General features: G+C 40.9%; 2 protein-coding genes across 8 annotated transcripts; one reads left to right on the top strand and one right to left on the bottom strand.

Annotated features, from left to right (window-relative positions):
- Positions 1-612: 612 nt before the first annotated feature.
- Positions 613-13,742, bottom strand: LOC133481433 (AP-1 complex subunit sigma-2-like). 6 transcript variants are annotated; one of them, XM_061780799.1, is made up of 8 exons: positions 13,176-13,742; positions 12,713-12,891; positions 10,832-10,940; positions 10,604-10,741; positions 9,336-9,366; positions 5,965-6,028; positions 2,308-3,575; positions 613-1,042 (listed from the first exon to the last, which is right to left on the bottom strand). In XM_061780799.1, exons 2-6 carry the CDS (start codon positions 12,889-12,891, stop codon positions 5,967-5,969), a joined length of 519 nt encoding a protein of 172 aa, XP_061636783.1. In that variant the 5' UTR covers positions 13,176-13,742; the 3' UTR covers positions 613-1,042; positions 2,308-3,575; positions 5,965-5,966. The 6 variants fall into 6 exon arrangements, with proteins under 6 accessions (XP_061636783.1, XP_061636782.1, XP_061636786.1 ...); XM_061780798.1 differs by having other exon boundaries at positions 13,269-13,521; XM_061780802.1 differs by lacking the exon at positions 5,965-6,028 and having other exon boundaries at positions 13,269-13,515.
- A 787-nt stretch (positions 13,743-14,529) lies between these two features.
- Positions 14,530-19,126, top strand: LOC133481432 (retinoschisin-like). 2 transcript variants are annotated; one of them, XM_061780795.1, is made up of 6 exons: positions 14,530-14,782; positions 15,577-15,601; positions 15,790-15,992; positions 17,047-17,188; positions 17,364-17,559; positions 18,558-19,126. In XM_061780795.1, exons 1-6 carry the CDS (start codon positions 14,728-14,730, stop codon positions 18,708-18,710), a joined length of 774 nt encoding a protein of 257 aa, XP_061636779.1. In that variant the 5' UTR covers positions 14,530-14,727; the 3' UTR covers positions 18,711-19,126. The 2 variants fall into 2 exon arrangements, with proteins under 2 accessions (XP_061636779.1, XP_061636780.1); XM_061780796.1 differs by having other exon boundaries at positions 14,535-14,782; positions 15,577-15,602; positions 15,800-15,992; positions 18,558-19,107.
- The last annotated feature ends 482 nt before the right edge of the window (positions 19,127-19,608 follow it).

Genomic DNA, 19,608 nt, shown 5'->3' on the forward strand with positions numbered 1-19,608 from the left:
TCTGCTTTTTGCAGACGATGTGGTTCTGTTGGCTTCATCAAGCCGTGATCTCCAACTCTCACTGGAGCAGTTCGCAGCAGAGTGTGAACTGGCTGGGATGAGAATCAGCACCTCCAAATCTGAGACAGTGGTCCTCAGTCGGATAAGGGTGTCGTGTACTCTCCGAGTCCGGGATGAGATCCTGCCCCAAGTGGAGGAGTTCAAGTATCTTCGGGTCTTGTTCACGAGTGAGGGAAGAATGGAACGGGAGATCCGGCTCACAGAAATTAGCATTGATGTTCCAGCAATTCGAAAACTTCAGAAAGCTGCTACTTTTAACACCCACGGACCAGCTACACATGCAAACAGAGCATACAAAAAAATGAGAATTAAATGCCAAAACGTTCAACCAAACCATATCATTCTGTCTAAAAAAGTCAGTGAGCTTAATGCTAACATGATGCGAAACGCCATTAACAGGCTAACAGAAATTAGCATAGATGTTCCGGTAATTATAAACCTTCAAACAACTGCTACTTTAACACACACACGGAGAAGCAAACAAATACAAACAGAGCATACAACAATACAGGTATATATTCTCTTCTTTAAATGAAGTACACAGCGGCTTAGTATTGGTGATGTCATATTTTAATAAACATGTCCAGTGTAATTATATTTCAATGGCCAGAGTAACGTCACTTTGTTGACTACAGGAGTCCCTGCCAGTGTAAATAAAAAATTGATAGACTATCTCTTTGGTTCTGTTGTAACACTTTGGACTTCCCTTTTCACATACTTGATACATATTCGTCAATACAGTAGCGCCAGCTTTGGTTATGCAGGAAATTTCCCGCCTTGGTCATAGTAAAGAATTGCATATATATTTAAAAAATAGTGCTACATCCTTTAAAAACCAAAACTAAAAATAAAGAGATAAAAGATACTTATATTGTTGCTGGGAAAATGTCAAGTTATGCTGAAGGGGGCGTGGCTTGTGCGATGATTATTTTTTTCATGTCAGTCCGATTTCCTCCAGAACGCTGCACTGTACCTCTCCATCCTGCAAAATCAAACGTTAAACAGCATACAAGACAAATACTTTGATGAGGTCATCATTATGCAACACACACACACACTTTTTACACACGTAAATACAATGTACAAACAAATACACAATTTCAAAAACATGTATTTTAATGTTGATGTTTTTGTTTACAGTAGCTAAATAAAAGTATCCATCCATCCATCCATTTTCTGAGCCGCTTCTCCTCACTAGGGTCGCGGGCGTGCCGGAGCCTATCCCAGCAATCATCGGGCAGGAGGCCGGGTACACCCTCAACTGGTTGCCAGCCAATCGCAGGGCACATACAAACAAACAACCAGTCGCGCTCACATTCACACCTACGGGGAATTTAGAGTTGTCAATTAACCTACCATGCACGTTTTTGGGATGTGGGAGGAAACCGGAGTGCCCGGAGAAAACCCACACAGGCACGGGGAGAACATGCAAACTCCACACAGGCGGGGTCGGGGATTGAACCCCAGTCCTCAGAACTGTGAGGCAGACGCTCTAACCAGTGGTCCACCGTGCCACCCACCGTAGCTTTCTTTACAGTAAAATACAAAATCTTAAATCTTAAAGATGGACCTGTTGTAAAATGTGTATTTTTATAGTAAAATAGTTAAATTCATAGCGTTAATAAATATTAAATATGTACCTGTAATAAAATTGTGAGCTAATGCAATAATAATACATTTTTTAATCTTTAATTTAATTTTGATAGATTGATGGACTAACTCTTTGGTTCTGTTGTTGTAATACTTTTTATGTACTCGACTTCGTTTTATTTTGATTTCGTTTTATGGTAACGTACAAATGTAGCAATAGCAGGGATGCACCTTGTATGACTTTTTGGCCCAGGGCAGTTTTAAAAAAAAATTTTTTTTTATTATAGTTAAAATTTTGAGATGACCCTGTAATACCTTTATAACTTTCTTCAAAAGCAACACTAATGAAAATTATTTTTTATAGCAAAATACATAAATAAATTTTAGAGTTACATCTGTACTCCAATCCAATATTTTTTTTTTTTCCAGATTGTAAAATATGATATGTACATTAAATATTTTGGGCCAATGAAATATACATAAAATGTGTTTTTTGATAAAGCACATTCTTTTTCCTCATAAATGTCCAATCTACCCCCCAAAATATGAACATATAATAATTAGAAGCAATAGAATTGTGTACTTAAATTTATTTTTCTCTATTTCAAAAGATGTAAGCAGTTAGGTAGCATGCTAGCACAAAGTAGCGGCACTTACTTTTGCATCCTAACAGCAGCGTGGGCACAAAGTCAAGACAACAACACATTTGATCAGAGTCAAATACAAACGTAACACTAAAAGTGAGTAAAGGCAACAAAGTTGAAAATGTACGTCAATTCAAGAAAGACACCACATGCTGAATACGAACCAGAAAACATTTATTTTTCATTTCATCAAACTATTGTGCTATATCATTAAAACTCATTGACTGCCATTGACAACTATACACGTGGAATATTCATGTTAACTGGGAGGGCTGCCAGTGAATGACTTACAATTACTGTGTTGGTTAGTCACATTGCAAAAAAACTTCAGGTGCTTAGCTCGTGTCCATTTATCAACTTATTATAAAGCTTCGTTTTAATATCACTCATAATCACGTGAAGGCCAAACGAGGCCCATCAATAATAATCAGTGCAAAAAGTGCAAATACTCGAGTCATATTATTGTCACGCCAAAAATATGAATGTAAAGTGACTCTTCTATAAGATTTTGTTTGCTTGTAAAGACATGCTTATAAATACATAAAATTTAAAAACTACAAAAAGACAAGATAAAAGAACAGGTAACCCTTGCAGGAAGGAATTACAAGAAAAAAATTAAATACAGTGGACGTCCGCATATTTGCAGTTTGGCATCCACGGATTCACCTATTTGCTGATTTTTTTTTTCTTCTCTTTTATTTATTTTTTTAGGGAGGGCGGGGGGAGGCGGTATTGCTTTCTGACGTCCTCTTATTCACGCTTTTTAAAAAATCAGCTTTTTTCCCCCATGACAATTAAAATGGCCGCCAATTATTTGCAAATGTTCTTGATTCGCTGTCGGGCTCGCGATTAGCGAGGATCCACTGCTCCGTATAGCGGCCGAGGGGTGTGAAGCTCACTCCCAAGTAAAATTGTGACTTGCAACAATTAATTATTACCCCCCCCCCCCCAAAAAAAAAAAATAACTACCAAGTGACTAAAGTAAGAGTAAATTCAGTCAAACTAAACTCAGTCACGGAATAACTTTACTTCGTAAATTACGGTAAGACTGTGTGTATGAAAATTGTAACAGTTGTTACAATGGTGTGTCATGCCTGTGGTGTACAGTGGGGGTGGCTACATCCACAAACCAGACACAAGCACAAGGACAGCGTGCAGAAGGAAAGGCGCTGGGCATGCATGGCGCGGGCATGGTTGCGGGTATGGTGCGGGCATGGTGGGCAGCAGCACCAGAGGAGCAGCCAGTCAGTACACAGGCACATTAAAGTACTCATGACGGGGCTGAGGGAGAAAGAGAGAGCTTTTAGAAGACAACAACATGCAGCCAGGAGGCCTCACTTGGGCTTCAAACTCCTCCGTACACTTCAGCTTTACAGATGCCACGTCTCCTAGGCAGCGGAGACGCTTTGCAACGAACACATACAGCGGTACCTTGACTTGCCGGTGGCCCAAATTCTGAGTTTTTACAGCTACGAGCCGTCGCTCCGTCAAGTGTTTTGCTCCCCTACGAGTGTGCTTCAGATACTTGGCCGCAAGATGGCGGCAGCGAGCCGCACAACCTCCGGCCACCGTCAGCTCACGTGGTTCCCTTGCAGTCGAATTATACGATCGGTTGTTTTGGGCTCGCATTTTCCATTTTTGACGCAGCTATTTTAATCACACGATGAGCAAGTTGTGCCTGTAGTCGACTTGGAGTAGTAGTACTAGTAATAGTAGTACTTCCTTCACGACATGTATTATACTGATGCAGATGTAGTACAACGCGAGCCAAGTGCTAAAATCATTTCTAAGCTGCGCACATCTGTCCATGAAAAAAATAGAGAAGCTGTTAAAAGTGAGAAAATTGCAGTGAAAAAGGCAAAAAAATCTGTAATCTAATCGCTCGTTTATCGCCGGGCTTAGGTTCCGGAACACCCCTGCAATAGGTGAAATCTGAAAAGTAGCAACCACATATTTTCTTTGGTTATTTACATATATTTTAAACCTTTAGGAACTCTTAAACATACAATAGCGCATAGCAGTACTGTACAGTATGTACATTGTATTCCTTGTATCGTGTTTTAATGACATTTTTTTCTTTTTCTTTTACAGTTTTAATGTTTTAGGATAGGAAGCCTTTATTTTACCACAAAAAAAAATGACAGCATACAATTCAAAATCCCGCAATATGGTGAAAAGTTCAATGTGGAAAGTTGACTTGAGACACGATTGATTTCAGTTACGTAAATGGTCAGCGAAGGAATTCGACTCGCAAGTCAAGGTACCATTGTATGTCGAGGGCATTTTGTGTTAATGAAACGTAGACCATTAACAAAGTGCGAAACACAACATCCTAACATCCGCTTGTGTAGACACAGAGTTGGGATAGGAGGACCAAAAACCAGACCAGAAGAACTTGGAAAAGGAACCAGACCCAGAGCACTGGTCGGGAGAAAAGGTCTAGACACCAGACCCAGGTGCAGCTAGTCTTGAGTCAGACGAGTCCGAGAGCACTGGACCAGGAAGCAGACCACGAGCACTGAACTCAATCAGAATTAGATTCATCTTTATTTGCCAAATATGTCCAAAAAACACACAAGGAATTTGTCTCCGGTATTTGGAGCCGCGCTAGTATGACAACAGACAGTCAATTGACAGAGAATACTTTAGAGACATAAAGACATTGAGAAAAACAGTCACTGAGCAACAAAGGGTTGCTAGTTATCTGGTAATGCTGGTACAAAATCAGACAAGGAGCACTGTACCGTGAAACAAACCAGGACCACTGGACAAAACTTGGCCCAGGAAAACTTCAACAGGGTCCAGACCTGGGCCACTGGACCAGCAACCAGACCCGACTTACTGAACTGGAACCAGACAAGGAGCACTTGGTTTGTCAATGTCCAGGGCTCTTGGTCGCATTCCTGGTACACTGTTCTGGGTCTGGTCTGGAACCAGACAATGAGCACTGGACATGGAAAAGGACCAGGAAAACTTGACCCAGAACTACACCAGGAGTGCCACACTCTGAACCACACCAGGAGTGCGACCAGAAACCACCCCAAGGACACTTCACCCAGATCCAGACCAGGATCAGTGGACCCAGAACTAGAGGAGGCACCCTGGATCAGGAACCAGATCCAGAGCACTGAACTTGGAACCAGACAAGAAGCACTGAAAAATGAACAAGACCAGGAGCACTGGACCAAGAACCAGATCAGGGGCAGTGGGCCAAAAATCAGACATGAAGCACTGGAAATGGAACCAGACCCAACACTTGATCCACACCCAAGCTAGGAAACCCTGGACGACAACAACAAAAAACAAATAATAAATAAAAATAAAAAAATAAAAAATACATACATTTTTTTTAAAAATCAGACCAGTCACACTGGTCACACACTAGTAGATCCGGAGCAGTGGATCAGGAAATAGCCCAAGAGCAATGAACCAAGCACCAGACAGTTCTAAACATAGTGAGGAGAAACTAAACTGAAAAAGAAACCACACGAGGAGCACTGAACCAAGAACCACACAGTGCTGGACATGAAACCAGACAGGAATGAAAACACATGGGGAGCACTGAACCTGGTCTACAGACAGACAAGACACATTAAGAAGTCTATGCACTAAAGGACTGTACTAGTACTAGCACTGGTGACCTACACCATATATCCACAAACAGTATTACCCTCAACGTGTCAAGTTCTGGAACAGTCCAGAAGTCTCTGAGCTCACATTCGGGACCGTCATACCTGGGAGTCAAACAGTTTGATAACCAAAATAAGCAAGAAGATGCATCCACTAACTCTTCACCGTCTGTGCAGAAGAACCCTTCTGGGGCGTCATTATTGCAAACAAAGATCTGCTTGCAGGCACCAAACTAATGACCGCTGGCTTGACAAATGTTCCACTGAGGGCTGATTATGAAAAATAGCTTTGTCTAAATCCGCCGAGGTATGCTAGCGGTGTAATTACCGCGCTGTGAGAACCGCTAATACTTAACTCAACAAAACATTTAAGGCATCAAAAATATTAGAACGAGTTCTCAGTCTGAACTGAGTGTTACTGTATGTCTGTTAGCACAGCATTGATTCTCTATATTTTAATATTGTATATTTATAGTAGGGTGCAGAGTGATTGGATGTTTATGGTACTTTGGACTGTAATACACTACATTCAACAATGGCGCCACTATAGTTGTACAAGCATAGGAACAAGCAGAGACGATCGCAAGACCGACCGCAATCCAAACATCCATCATCGGCTTTGTGGAAGACATTTTCTCACAAGTCGGCATTTTGACGCATGTTGGCATTGGCCTTTATACACGAGATCAATTTAAAACTGGGTAAACGTCAGGCAACTATTTATTTATTTATTCATTTACATTTTCAGTTAACTTTAACAGTCAGAAGTACCTGCACTTTTTTTGTTGTTTGAACTTAAAACAAGGATTATAAATAAGTGAAATATTAACATTTCAGTTAAGATAAATTTTGAAAAACATTATTTACTATAGAAAATTTGAAGCCGTTATTGTTTATTAGTTGAAGTATTAATTTCACTTTATAAGACATGCTGCTGAGCCTGGGAGCTCCCAGAATCTTTTTTTTTTTTTTTAGAATTTTAAAAGAAAGATATATATCGTCCATGATACAAAAAAAAAAAAAAAAAAAAAAAAACTTCAACATGTGGCAAATCTGAAAAGCTGTTTAATAAAAATATGCTTAAAGGCATTTAAACGAAGTGCTAGTTTGTATTAGTCAAAGTTTTGATGCCAATAGTTTTGCTTTTACAGCAAATGAATATCGGCTCCAAATATTGCTTATCGACCTCCTTGACTGCTAATAATCAGTATTGGCCCTGGAGAGGAAAAAAAAAAAAAAACATCAGTCAATCGCTACCTAAAAGTATCTTAAATACTACTTCCAATTTACGAGCTACTGAAAAGTATCTCGGCAGTGCAAGGTTTCAAACAGAAAGTGGCCACTGAGCTTCGAGTGCCACAGAGTGTCATCGGCAAGGTTGCACAAGATAGACTGGAAGAGTCACAGAAAGGCAAAGAAGTGGACGTCCGAGGAAACACCTGCTGTGATTTTGACCGTTCAGAACAGTAATAAGTACTGAAACATCGAACGTTTGGATGTGCATCTCCAAATTTAGAGAAGGTCAAATTGAGTTGAGCTGTCAAGGTTATAGTGCATTTCAAATTCACCCTTAAATTTCCACCCAAAAGCTTTTTTTTTTTTGTGAGTAGCCTAGTTGTGGACCAACTCATGCCCGTCGAGCATGCAGGTGCACGGCGGGGTTTTCACACCAGTATTTACCCGCGTGAGGTGGCCCGTTACAACAGCTCGTCACTGGGCAAAGCGCCCCAGTCGTCGCTCTGCTTCTATGAATAGACAAGCCGGCCAATCAGAAAGTTACCGAGCGTCAGAGCCCGGCCGGGTCCTCGCAGGCGACCGTAATTACGCAACATAAGTAAGACAAGTGGCTCGCACGAGGAAGAGTTTATTTTTAGAAGCAAAGGGCCGCTTGTTTTACGTGGCAAAGGTAAATCGTGGCTTGACACTTTGGCAACGGGCCTCGCTTGTCCGGCAGCAGGCATTGGATCACCTTATGATCGACTTTGAACATTTGTTGGACGTTATTTTCGGACTTACCTCAGATGACTGTATTCCTAGACCGGTGGCTAGGAACTTCAAAAGACGATGTGTTTTGGCTGGCTATATTATTCCCATAGTCAAAAAAGTTTTTGTTCGCACCCCCCCCCCCCCTTAAAGGCCCATTTAACATCCGCGTACAAAGAAAACAGAACTGCAGTTATTAAACAAATATGAATTTACCACGGACCACACTTATAAAATGCAACTTCATTATTTTATTCACCGGACAACGGAGAGAGAAAGTGCGCACAGCCCTGTTAAAAAACACTTTTCAAATTTCTATTTTAATTTAAGTGTACAGTTATATTTTAGCATTTCTTTATTGTTATTTAGAACATATCTTGGACTACTTTATGTATTAACATATTATTTATTGTATTTTATTATTAATTAATCTGGAAAAAAAAAAGTGTGCTCACTTTAAGCAACTATATTTAAAAAAAAATTGACTAATTTTAAAATGTATCATTAAGTTTTTATTTCAAATACATTGTGACGGTCCAAAATGATTATTTATGATATATTTTTAGAGCCACTGCACTTTTACTCCCAATTTAGTTTAAAACTTAAAATGTTTTCAATCTAATTTTGCAGGCTATTATTTTATCAATTTAGTTGTTTTGGGAATACTAATTAATATTTACAAGGGGGTGTGTTCACTTCCTATATCCACTGCACACTTCTGCAACTCGACCACGGAATATTCAAATTTTTATATATTTTCATAGAAAGAGTTGTGTTTATTTTTGTATTTAATTATATACAATATCACTTATCTTTTTTTTGTTTTCAAATATTTATACCAGTATTTTTAATCATAAAATTTCATTTTGTGTTTCATTAACATGGGTGTGTTCACTTTAGCCATCCAATGCACCATATGGAAGTAGCCTTTTGAAAATTGTTGTTTTTTATATTGAAAACATATATCAGGAATACCGTCAATTATTTTACAATTTAATAATACAGGTTGTTATTTGCGCTGTGTTCACATATCCAAACATAGAAGTGTTCATACAAGTAGCCTATTTAAAAGTTTTCTTTTAAGGTTATTTTTCAATTTATGTATACAGTTTTTGTATTATTTTGAAAATATTTATGCTGTTAATTTGAGACCATATTTATTTTAAGAAAATAATGTCATTTCAACAGGTGTGTGTTCACTGTCTTGATCCGCTGTATTACACAATCACGTCTTGCAATTATGCTAATATAAGTTGTCTACATCATTTTTGTATTATTTGTCTGCCACTGTACTTCCATGAGGAGACTGTTCCCGTGCTGTCCAATAGGCGCCTTTGGCTTCATTCATTAACCTTGTCAAAGCTAAACTACCATTACTACTACTGTACTAGTTAGTCACCTAACACGAGTAGGACTAAACAAAGTGTACCTGCAAACATGCGCGTCTGAGAGTCTATGTTCTGCGAATCACAAAAGGCAAAAGAGTACACACAAGCAAAAAGAAAGGACACATGATTAAGATGTGTGTGTGTGGGGGGGGGGGGGGGGAAATCACAAGAAGAAAAAGAAAAGCGAAAATTAAAAGACAGTAGTACCTTGACGGACCAATTTCATCCATTCCATGACCAAGCTAGTAAATCAATTCAATTTTTATCAAATACTGTATATAATTCTGTATGTACAGTGGACCCCCGGATACTCTCGGTTCGGCACAAATCGCTGGATTATTTTATTTTTTTCTACAATTTTTTTCAAATTTTATTTCAAAATGTTTCTAATTTTCAAATGGTTTTTTTTTTTGGTTTTTTGAGGGTAACCACCTCCGAAAACACTTCTCTGCCTATTCAATCATTTCTGGGGGTTTAATAAAATATATATATTTTGTCTAATTCAATTATAATAGGCATAAATTATCTGTAGATTCTCTTTTTTCCTTGCCCGCATGCCAGGGCATTACGCTAATTCAATTGTTCCATTTTTCTTTCCACTTCACTCGAGCGGCGAGCTTGCTTAATTGTAACTCACATTTTGTCTTGCAATACAAGTTTAAAAAAAATATAATAATAATAAAAAATCGACCAAGCGACGAATCGTAACTCGAAAAAAACAGTACGTTGGGACACTTGTAAGTCAAGGTACCACTGTATAAAGAAAGGATAAAAGTGATATTTAGCCAGCCGATCTCGTTTATAGTCCTTTGAGTTAGTTCAGGGTTCAGATTGCATCTCGATGGCGAGTGGCAATTCACTTTTAAAAAACTGCAGAGCAATAAAGAGCTGGTTGCAAAACGGTGGGAAATTTCCCCAAAGTTTCCGGTAAATTTCCATGGGAAGTCAATTTTGGAACTTGTCCAAATCAGAAGGATTTTATCAGAGAATCGAAACGCAGTATTGCGAATGAAATCGGTATCGCTAACTTCTCCTCAATTCCCATCCCTACAAGTCAAGGTACTACGTGACTTGCAGGAAATCAGTTTATTTCAACCAGGATTATGCTCAAATATATTTTCCCCAACTATATTGACATTCCTTCTTAAAAGGCAAGCTTCCATTTTGTCCATTCCTGCTCCAGTCCCATAAATTCCTGTTAATTCCCATGGAAGGTTTCCAACTTTGAGAATTCACGGAATGTTGAAACCTTAAAAAGGAGACGAACTTTCCGTGAATGCAAAAGGACACGTGGGCGGGTGCTCCTCACCTCCTGCAGCAGGTCGCCCTGCTCGATGGCCTTCAGCACGTTCTTCTTGGACGTCTCCTGGGCTTCGCCGCCCAGCAGGAACTCGTCCAGGATGAAGTAGGCCTTCTCAAAGTTGAAGATGATGTCCAGCTCGCACACCTTTCATGTTTTTTAAGGGGCGGATGGAAACAAAATGTTACATGGCGAGAAAGGGCTTAAGTAAGCGCCGTGACAACGCGACCCACTCACGCTGCCGAAGTATTTGTCCAGCAGCTCCACGTATCTGTGGATGATCTCCAGCGTGATCAGCTCGTTGTCCTGCTCCTCGATGGCGCAGCAGAAGTACAAGCTGGCGTACCTGCCGACAGACCAAGTACATCATCGTCACAGTACCTTAAGTTTAAAGTTTATATGTGCAGTAGAGCTGTCCCCATCGAATCTTTTTAGAATCTATTATCCTGTAGATATTTTGGCGAGTACTTGGGCATTTCCCCCCCCCCCCCCCCCCCATTTCTGAGGGCTGGACTTTTATCCTTAAAACTACAAAATGTTGGTACTGAGTGTATGGTATAAACTCTATAAAGAATGTGCGATAACAAAATCAGCCTTTGCTGAACTGTTAGCATTCGCGATGAGCATTAGCGCACTAGCGATGACCATTTTAGGGAAAAAATAAAAAAACTAACTGCCATGACTCATACATCATGTTATATGTACATTACGCATATAATAGTGTCTTTAAAAACACTCACAGATGTTCCTCTGTTGTTTTTAGCAAAGTTTATCAGTCGCCTGACACCGCGTCCGTCTGCAATAAATGTCCGTGTGAAACATTGGTTCTGGCGGCACAGACATGGTTCCGGAACTTTGTTTTTCTTTTTTTTCTCTCTCTCTCTCTCGCTCTCTTTTTTTGGTCCCGGCAGAGGTTCGAGGCAGAAATTCTGGTTCGACCTATTTTTGAAGTAGACTTTGTCGAGTTATTCGATTTTTTTCCCCAGCCCTAATGTACAGTAAAAAAAATAAAACGATGAGTTGATTAAGCAGTTTGATAGGCGGAAAAGAATCTGTACGCAAAGTAACATTTGTGGCTGACCACTTTTGCAACGAAGCACTACAGCTAACGAACCTATTTTTACTCGTCCAAAAAAAAAAAACATCCTGACTTTTAATCTCGAAGCGACATAAAAAATATCAAATTGACCATATTTGGACTTAATGATATGCGAAGTAGTTAGAAGAGACGAGAAAGTGCTCGCTCGTCACTTTGTCCTCTCGGCCGTGATAAACAACGGAGTGTTCGTGCTGACACGGCGCTTTTGCCTTTTGCGACGACCTCCAGGTGATCCAGCCGTTCACCTGCTCTAAAGTTAAGCCTCTTCCTGCCTGCCACGCGGCGGGGGGACTTCTTTATCCGGGATAATCCCTCACGCGCTCTTAAAGCATGTGACGATTGGCTAATAAAAACAAGAAGCCACGACGGATATTACGCTTTGCTTTATAAAAAGGAGACAGGGTAGCAATGAGGGGACTTGCCGTCACAGAAATGTTCCGGCGTTGCGGGAGGCTATTACAAGCCCCTTTCACCCTAGCTGCAAAAGCCGGCAATTTCCTGCTTTTATCTGGATCACTTGTTCAGTATGAGTGAGTGAGTGAGTGAGAGAGAGAGAGAGAGAGGGGGGGGGGGGGGGGGGGGTGAAGTCAACCTGGTAATTTTCCAATTTCAACAAATCAACGGCACTTTTCATACAGCTAGTAAAAGCTGCCATTTTCTGCCCATTTCTATGTCACTGCTCTGTATGAGTGGCACAGACACGGAATAGTGCGATGACGTCAAGCCGGCAATTTTCCATTTCTAGAGGTAGTACCAGAAGACCTTTTCTTTTCGACGGACACTTCACACATTCAAACTCCGGCGGTAGACAAGAAGGTTAAAATCACCATTCAAGCCATTTTGCCGGTTTTCTCGAAAGCTGCGCCTCTGTCAAATGACACGGAAGGCTTTGCCATCCACGGTGAATTGCTTCGGGACAAGAAGCGGGGTACACCCTGGACTGGTTGCAAGCCAAATGCATTTTCTTTTCTTCTGAACTACTTCTCTTTCCGTAAAGCGCTAGGTTGAGGTCTGCTCACCTCTTGTAGACAATCTTGAGGTCTCTCCACTCCAGGAAGCTGCACATTTTGGCCTTGCGGGCCAGGATGGTCTGCACCAGCTCCCTGGTGATCTTCTTCTTCTCCTTGTCCGACAGGGGCACGTACCACTTCTGCAGCCGCAGCTTGCCCTGCCTGCTGAACAGAAGCATAAACTGCATCTGAAATGAAAAGAAAGGAAAGGATTTCATGAGCACGAGCGGTGAGTGACAGACAGCGAGCGGAAATAGTGGCTCGGGTCTCAAAGGCTTTCAAATCTCTCCATTCAACATTTTTTTTGTATGCTCAATGTCAAAATCTATACCACGTTATTTATGAAATCATAATAGCGCTTGGTAATTGTTATCTCTGCTAGTACCACTTGCATGTCAACCGATAATCTAAATATTCAAAATAGCATTTGTGCACAACACAAGCTAACGGGAAGTACAGTACAGTAGTGTACCGTTGACGTCGTTATTCGGCGACGACTCTTCGCGACTACTAGACGAACGTCAACTTTAAACGTCTCCAAAAACACACGTCGTCAACCTGCTACCTTTAATTCGGACACAGTTTTCTCCGAAGAAGAGGAAGAAATCGTCCAGCCATCAGGAGCAGAGGAGCTCCCCCTCACTCAGCGGCCAAGGATGCCAGGCGCAGTCAAGCTTGTGATTGGCCAGAGGCGCCGGCAGGTCGACGCTCATTGGTTTAGGGCTTGGATCCCGCCTCACTCGCCTGCTCTATGCGCTGTCGTCATCCTGTATGGCTGGTGCGGACGTCGATCGAACCGCGGACGAGCTGATTGGACGATAAGAAAACTGTATATGCTGTACACGGTGACTGGGACCAGTGTACAGGGATTCACTTTTTGACATTAGATCAACTACATGTCTCAAATAAAATGTTAATGTAATTACGATGACGCATTCCAATGGAGTTGGGACGTTGTGTAAAACATAAATCAAAATAGAATACAATCTCATTCTTTTCAAGATTGCTTCATTCATTTATGAAACTTTATATTTGCTCTGAAAGAAAAAAGAAAAGAGAAGAATTTACAACACAAGTCCCAACTTCATTGGAATTGGGTGCTGGACATTCAAATTAGCTTACATTTATGAATGTATTGTGATTAGATTTTAAATGATTCAAACGACGTATAAGTGTAATATTGTAATGTCATACAAAGGGAAATTCCGGGAATAAAAAATATAAAATACAAAAACAGACTATAAATATACTGTATCATTTTAATGTTATAAATAAATTAGACTATAAATATTATATATTTTTTACATTATTGATAAAACATTTGCTAAAACTGAACAGATTGTTACTTAAATCAAACCAAATGTGTAGAATAGAATAAAATAATACATTCAAACAATATTTTTTTACCTTACCAGTACAGTATAATAATAAAAAATAACACAAACTGTATTTAACAGTATGTATAGTATGTCAATTGTATATTATTATTTAACAGTAATTACATAATACAAAATAAAAATATATTTTAAAGTATTTACATAATTATAACATAATAATTCAATTGTATTGTTTTAATTTAGCAGTAATTACATTATAATATGAATGTCACAGTTATTAAAAGTATACATTAATCCAAATTGAATTACAAAACAGTTGATGGCTATGACGTGAATAAAGAAAAGCAACTTGCGTTTGATTTCACCAATAGATCAACTGTAATAAACCAACAGACCACTGGTGATACAATATCTCGGAATATTATACACCTTTTGAAGAAACAAAAACTTTTGCATAATTACATCCCCCAAAAAAGAAGCGATTTGACCTTTAAATCTGGGTTCTCTGCTGCTTGCATACAATGGCCGGAGAGAAAGCAGGATGCGTGCGTTTGTTAGTTAGCGAGCCGCTAATGCGTATTAGTTGAAGCACCTCGCGCTTCACCGTCCCGGATTAGTGTAATCTCAATCTCAATCCCAATCCAATCCGCCGCTCGCATCCCATTCCCAGCACGGCCGAGCAGCGAGATGGAGGCCGGCGTTCGTTGGGCCGCGCTCCTTTTCCTCCTCATCCTCTCGCAGGGTAAGTCCACAAAGTTTTTTTTTTTTAATCGTCATCGTAATAAATAGACATTTTCACGAAGGCACGATACACAGTGGAACCTCTGAAAGTGACAACACAAGATGTTCTGTTCATCTTTTTTTTTTTTTCCCCAAGGAGATCCTGTACAGTAGAGTAGCGCGGCAAAATGTTTGATTATATCTTTTCATGGGAAAACAGAAGAAAGCACGCATTGCTCCAATGTAAAGTAGTCAGTGTATGGCTTGTATAACGGTGTGCATTTACTGTCCGTTCAAAATAATTCAACACAGCCATTAACGCTCAACCGCTGGCAACAAAAGTGAGTAGACCCCTAAGTGAAAATGTCCAAATTGGACTCAGTTAGCCTAAAAAAAATAATAATTAGCCCCCGACACAGGTTTCATCGATGGACACGAAAATGGGTGGACGTTGTCTAATAACAGGATGCATGAAAAAGTCTCAGCGATCTGTGCCCAAATTTGCTCCCGACACGACTTTCGCTGATGGAGACGAAATTAGGAGGACACGATTGTCATGACAGGACACCTGAAAAAGTCTCAAAGAGCCAAAGCCAAAATCAACACTAAATTGCGTGGACACGTCCATCGTAAAAGGACGCACAAAAAAGTCTCAAGGACCAAGATCCGGATCATTTGAGCTCCCAAATTGATTCACTTATGACTGTGTTGGACTTTTGTGGTTCCACTGTACGCTGCTGAACCATGTTTAACGATTGTCTATCAAACCTTTAGAAATGTCTTTTTACATTCCATGCACGCATGGATGTGCTACAGCGCTGACTGCTGTTCACTCTCAGGAGGTAAAAAAAAAACTGATAAACAAAATGTCTTCAAAAAGTTAGTCCGAACTACTGAGGAGAGCTTTTCATCACGACGCCACGCGTACTTCCGGGCGGCAAGTGGTAGTCGGTCACCTTTCTGCCACCCGGAAGTACCCTGGCGCCTATTGTTTACAAATGTTTGAAAAACTCTATGCTTCCCGTTTTGGGCGGCGCAGGAAGAGGAGATCCCGCAGGTAGACGAGGAGCTGCAGGAGGAGGATCAGCAGATCGCGGAGACGTGGACCGCCAGGAACGTGCAAGCGTGCACGTGCGACTGTGAGGCCGTCGCGCCCGGCAGTCTCCCCGACACCGTCGCCGCCTCGCCGGCGCCAGAGCCGCCTCGAGGCAGCCCGCCGACTTGCATGCCAGGTGAGGGGACGTCCCACGCTGACCGTCGACTTCCACACGTGGGTTTCAAATCCGTTGAAAAGACACAAACATTTGTTTTAGTTCAGAAACCACTGACGACATAACTCCCAAAGTGCAAATACAAATATTGCCATTTAGAGTATTCATTTGCCAAAATTGAAAAATATTCAAAATACCAAACAAGGTCCAGGAATTTGGGGGTTTTATTTTGTTCTCTTCATTTCTTTCCATAGTTCTAGTCACACCTGACTGCTGTCAATCAAAAATTAACTCAGAGCACACGACCCAAAAAAGCACAATTTGAATGGACAGCAAGCAATAAAAATATTAAAAATCATCTTTTTCCCTCGATTACTGTTTATCAATGGATTGCTTATTTGGTATTGTTCAATGATTAACCAAAATCAAATGAGGCAATGTCACTCAAGAGTGATGTTTTATTATTTAATTATTCATTATTTTAATTCTTTTTGTAATTATGGATTATTTTTAATCTAATCATTATTCCCCCTCCCCCCCCCAAAAAAATGATCGTAATCCACTGTAACATCATCAACAGTTTGAACATTAACACTGCGCTTAAACATAGGAAAAAAAAAAAAAAAAACGTCACTTAACTAAATTTAAATGTATTGTAAACAAGTTGAATAAATGCTTTATGACCAAAATAAAAGGGTAAAAACAAACAATTCTCAAAGATGAAATGCAAATGTATTGTACTTAAAAGTTAAATACAAGTGAACTGTATTGAGGTAGCGACTCCTTTGCATACAACTAGATGGCGCCACACACTACCAAACTTTGCAAATCACTCCGGCTCATTTCGGACAACTCCCCAGTAGAGGAGTAGAACAATTCCGTCCATCCCTCCATTTTCCGTACCGCTTTATCCTCACGCGGGTCGGCACTTGTTTGGCGCTTAAAGTTAAATACCACGGAACGGATTTGCATGAAAACAAAGTTCAAGCTGCTCTAATTCCGTTTAGTTTGTTGCTACCTATTAGAAGAAGGCGAGAAACGTTGACAATTGTCGTGCTGGCCTCCCCCCGCCCAGAGTGTCCGTACCACAGAGCTCTGGGCTTCGAGTCCGGCTCGGTGACGTCGGACCAGATCAGCTGCTCCCACCGGGACCAGTACAGCAGCTGGTACTCGTCTTGGGTGCCCAACAAGGCTCGGCTCAACAACCAGGGCTTCGGGTAAGACCCCTGGACACCCGCCCGCCACTCTGGAGCGCGTACCCTCGCCGGGGTCGCGCGTGGGCCGGAGCCTACCCGCGTGACTTTCGGTCAGAGAAGCGGGGCGCACCCCGGATCGGAGGGCAGGCGGACAATCGAACATTCACGCGTGATGCCGGTGTGTGCGCGCGTTAAGGTGCGCGTGGCTGTCCAAGTACAACGACCTGCACCAGTGGCTGCAGATCGACCTGCGGGAAGTGGGCGTGGTCTCGGGCATCCTGACGCAGGGCCGCTGCGACTCGGACGAGTGGATCACCAAGTACAGCGTCCAGTACCGCACGGTGGAAGCGCTCAACTGGGTCTACTACAAAGACCAGACGGGAAACAACAGAGTACGCACGCAAACACACGATAGATACAACTGCCCACAGCCAAAAGCCACAGATAATTGACACCCATTATAATTGCATTGAATTTTGTTTTTTAAACCAAAAAATAATTTTAAAAAAATAATTAGCATTTTAGGATTTAAAAAACAAAAAACAAATGCAAATACAGAGCCGCCAGCCTATAAAAATTTGCTTCCAGAACAATTTGTCCAAATTTGTCTGAATTTCCACACTTTCAAAACAAACAAAAAGAACATTTCCGTGACATGGCTTCAACATTTGTCATTTTAATGTTTTTATTACCTTGTAATCAACCTTGTCGCGGTGGACGCAGTTGCAGCCTGAATCCAAAGTAGCAGTCAGTATATGAGATTTCCACGCTCCGCCATCCAAAAATATCTGCTTTTCCAATTCTGTTTTCCAAAGTCTATTTGAGTCCACGAAAGCAGATTCATCAGATCTCAAACTTCCAAATGGAAACTCGCTTTTGCAAACAAAGAAACAACATTGCTGATAGAGTGAATTGGATTGTTTATGTATGGACAATAGTTTTGCTTTCTCTTTTGTGCAATGTACTTCTTCGCATTTAAGACGCACATGTAAGAAATTATGACTATTATAAACTAATTACTTCGTCTCTTGCATGCTATTTATATGACATATTTATATTTCCTAAATCCACAATTGCTGCTGAAACGACGCAAATGTCACTATTGTGGGACTAATAAAGGTAACAGCTGAAAGCGCATCGGCGGCTGTGGTTCTCCTTGCCCACGTGCGAGGGCATTACACAACCCTAATTGCTAATTTCATTTTTCACTTCGCTTGACTGAAGCTCGCTCAAACTTTGCCTCACAACACAAAGCAAAATAATTTATAATTAAAACCCGAGCAAGCGATAGTACGTAACTGGAAAAAAAAAAAGTCTTAAATTGGGGCATCTGTAAGTCAAAGTAGAACTGAACTCACAATTGATGACGCGTTCACTGCCTTGCACGCAGGTGTTCTACGGGAATTCGGACCGCTCGTCCACGGTGCAGAACCTTCTGCGCCCGCCCATCGTGGCGCGCTACATCCGCCTGCTGCCGCTGGGTTGGCACACCCGCATCGCCGTCCGCATGGAGCTGCTCATGTGCATGAGCAAGTGCGTGTGACGGACCTGCCCGGACGACACGCTCCCCGAACTCAACACTCGCGCTTCTCGGAGCCTCAGGGGAGGAAAGGAATGGGGAGCGGGAAAAAATTATAATCATGCACTTTCAATTGAGAATATACAGCTAGACGCCATAGATTTTAGTCTGACTTCCATGCTAAAATATTTTACTTTTCATTAAAGAAATGGGACTTGTCCATACCATGTTTTTTTTTGGGGGGGGGGGAGGATTACAGTATACAACAAGAAAATGTTAAATAAATATTTCAACTTTTTGTCTCATCATCTCTTTTCATTCCATGCAAAGGATGATTAGTTCCAGGGGTTTGTGAGAATAAAGTCATACTTTTTCGAGCAAATATGAGAATTTTTTTTTTTAAAATAGAAAAACAAGTTATAATATTATGAGATTAAAGTTGCAATTTTAGAAGAAAAAAAAGTCATATTTTCTTACAGAAAACAAAGGCGCAAAACTGAGTAAAAAAAAAAAAAAGTTGATATGATCCCAAAACTTTTATTTTTTTTTTTAAACTGTAAGGTCACAAGATTAAATGTTTGTAAGAATAATATATTTTATTTTCTACCAAAAAAAAAAATAAAAATCAATATTACAAGATGAAAGTTTTATTCTTTTAGGGGAAAAAAATATTACAATATAGTATATTCATCCATCCATTTTCAACAGCACTTATGGAGCCTATCCCAGCTGACCTCGGGCGAAAGGCCGACTACACCCCGAACTGGTCGCCAGTCAGTCGCAGGGCACACACGGGCACGGACAACCATCCGCACTCACATGCACACCGCCACTGAGTGGGCACTGAACCCACGCTGCCCGCACCAAAGTCAGGCGAGTGCACCGCCACAACATCGGTGAGCAATATTGTACGTTACAAGAT

Source organism: Phyllopteryx taeniolatus, chromosome 7 (genome assembly GCF_024500385.1).
Source record: "Phyllopteryx taeniolatus isolate TA_2022b chromosome 7, UOR_Ptae_1.2, whole genome shotgun sequence".
Classification (NCBI taxonomy): domain Eukaryota; kingdom Metazoa; phylum Chordata; class Actinopteri; order Syngnathiformes; family Syngnathidae; genus Phyllopteryx; species Phyllopteryx taeniolatus.

Excerpts from the sequence above, each read along its gene's own strand:
- LOC133481433 (XM_061780799.1), bottom strand. The coding sequence starts at position 12,891 with ATGCAGTTTATGCTTCTGTTCAGCAGGCAGGGCAAGCTGCGGCTGCAG. Across the intron at positions 10,742-10,831 it reads TGGACAAATACTTCGGCAGC|GTGTGCGAGCTGGACATCAT; the intron begins GTGAGTGGGTCG and ends AAAACATGAAAG. Across the intron at positions 9,367-10,603 it reads AGGGCGACCTGCTGCAGGAG|AACATAGACTCTCAGACGCG; the intron begins GTGAGGAGCACC and ends TGTGATTCGCAG.
- LOC133481432 (XM_061780795.1), top strand. The coding sequence starts at position 14,728 with ATGGAGGCCGGCGTTCGTTGGGCCGCGCTCCTTTTCCTCCTCATCCTC. Across the intron at positions 14,783-15,576 it reads CCTCCTCATCCTCTCGCAGG|CGCTGACTGCTGTTCACTCT; the intron begins GTAAGTCCACAA and ends GATGTGCTACAG. Across the intron at positions 15,602-15,789 it reads ACTGCTGTTCACTCTCAGGA|GGCGGCGCAGGAAGAGGAGA; the intron begins GGTAAAAAAAAA and ends CTTCCCGTTTTG.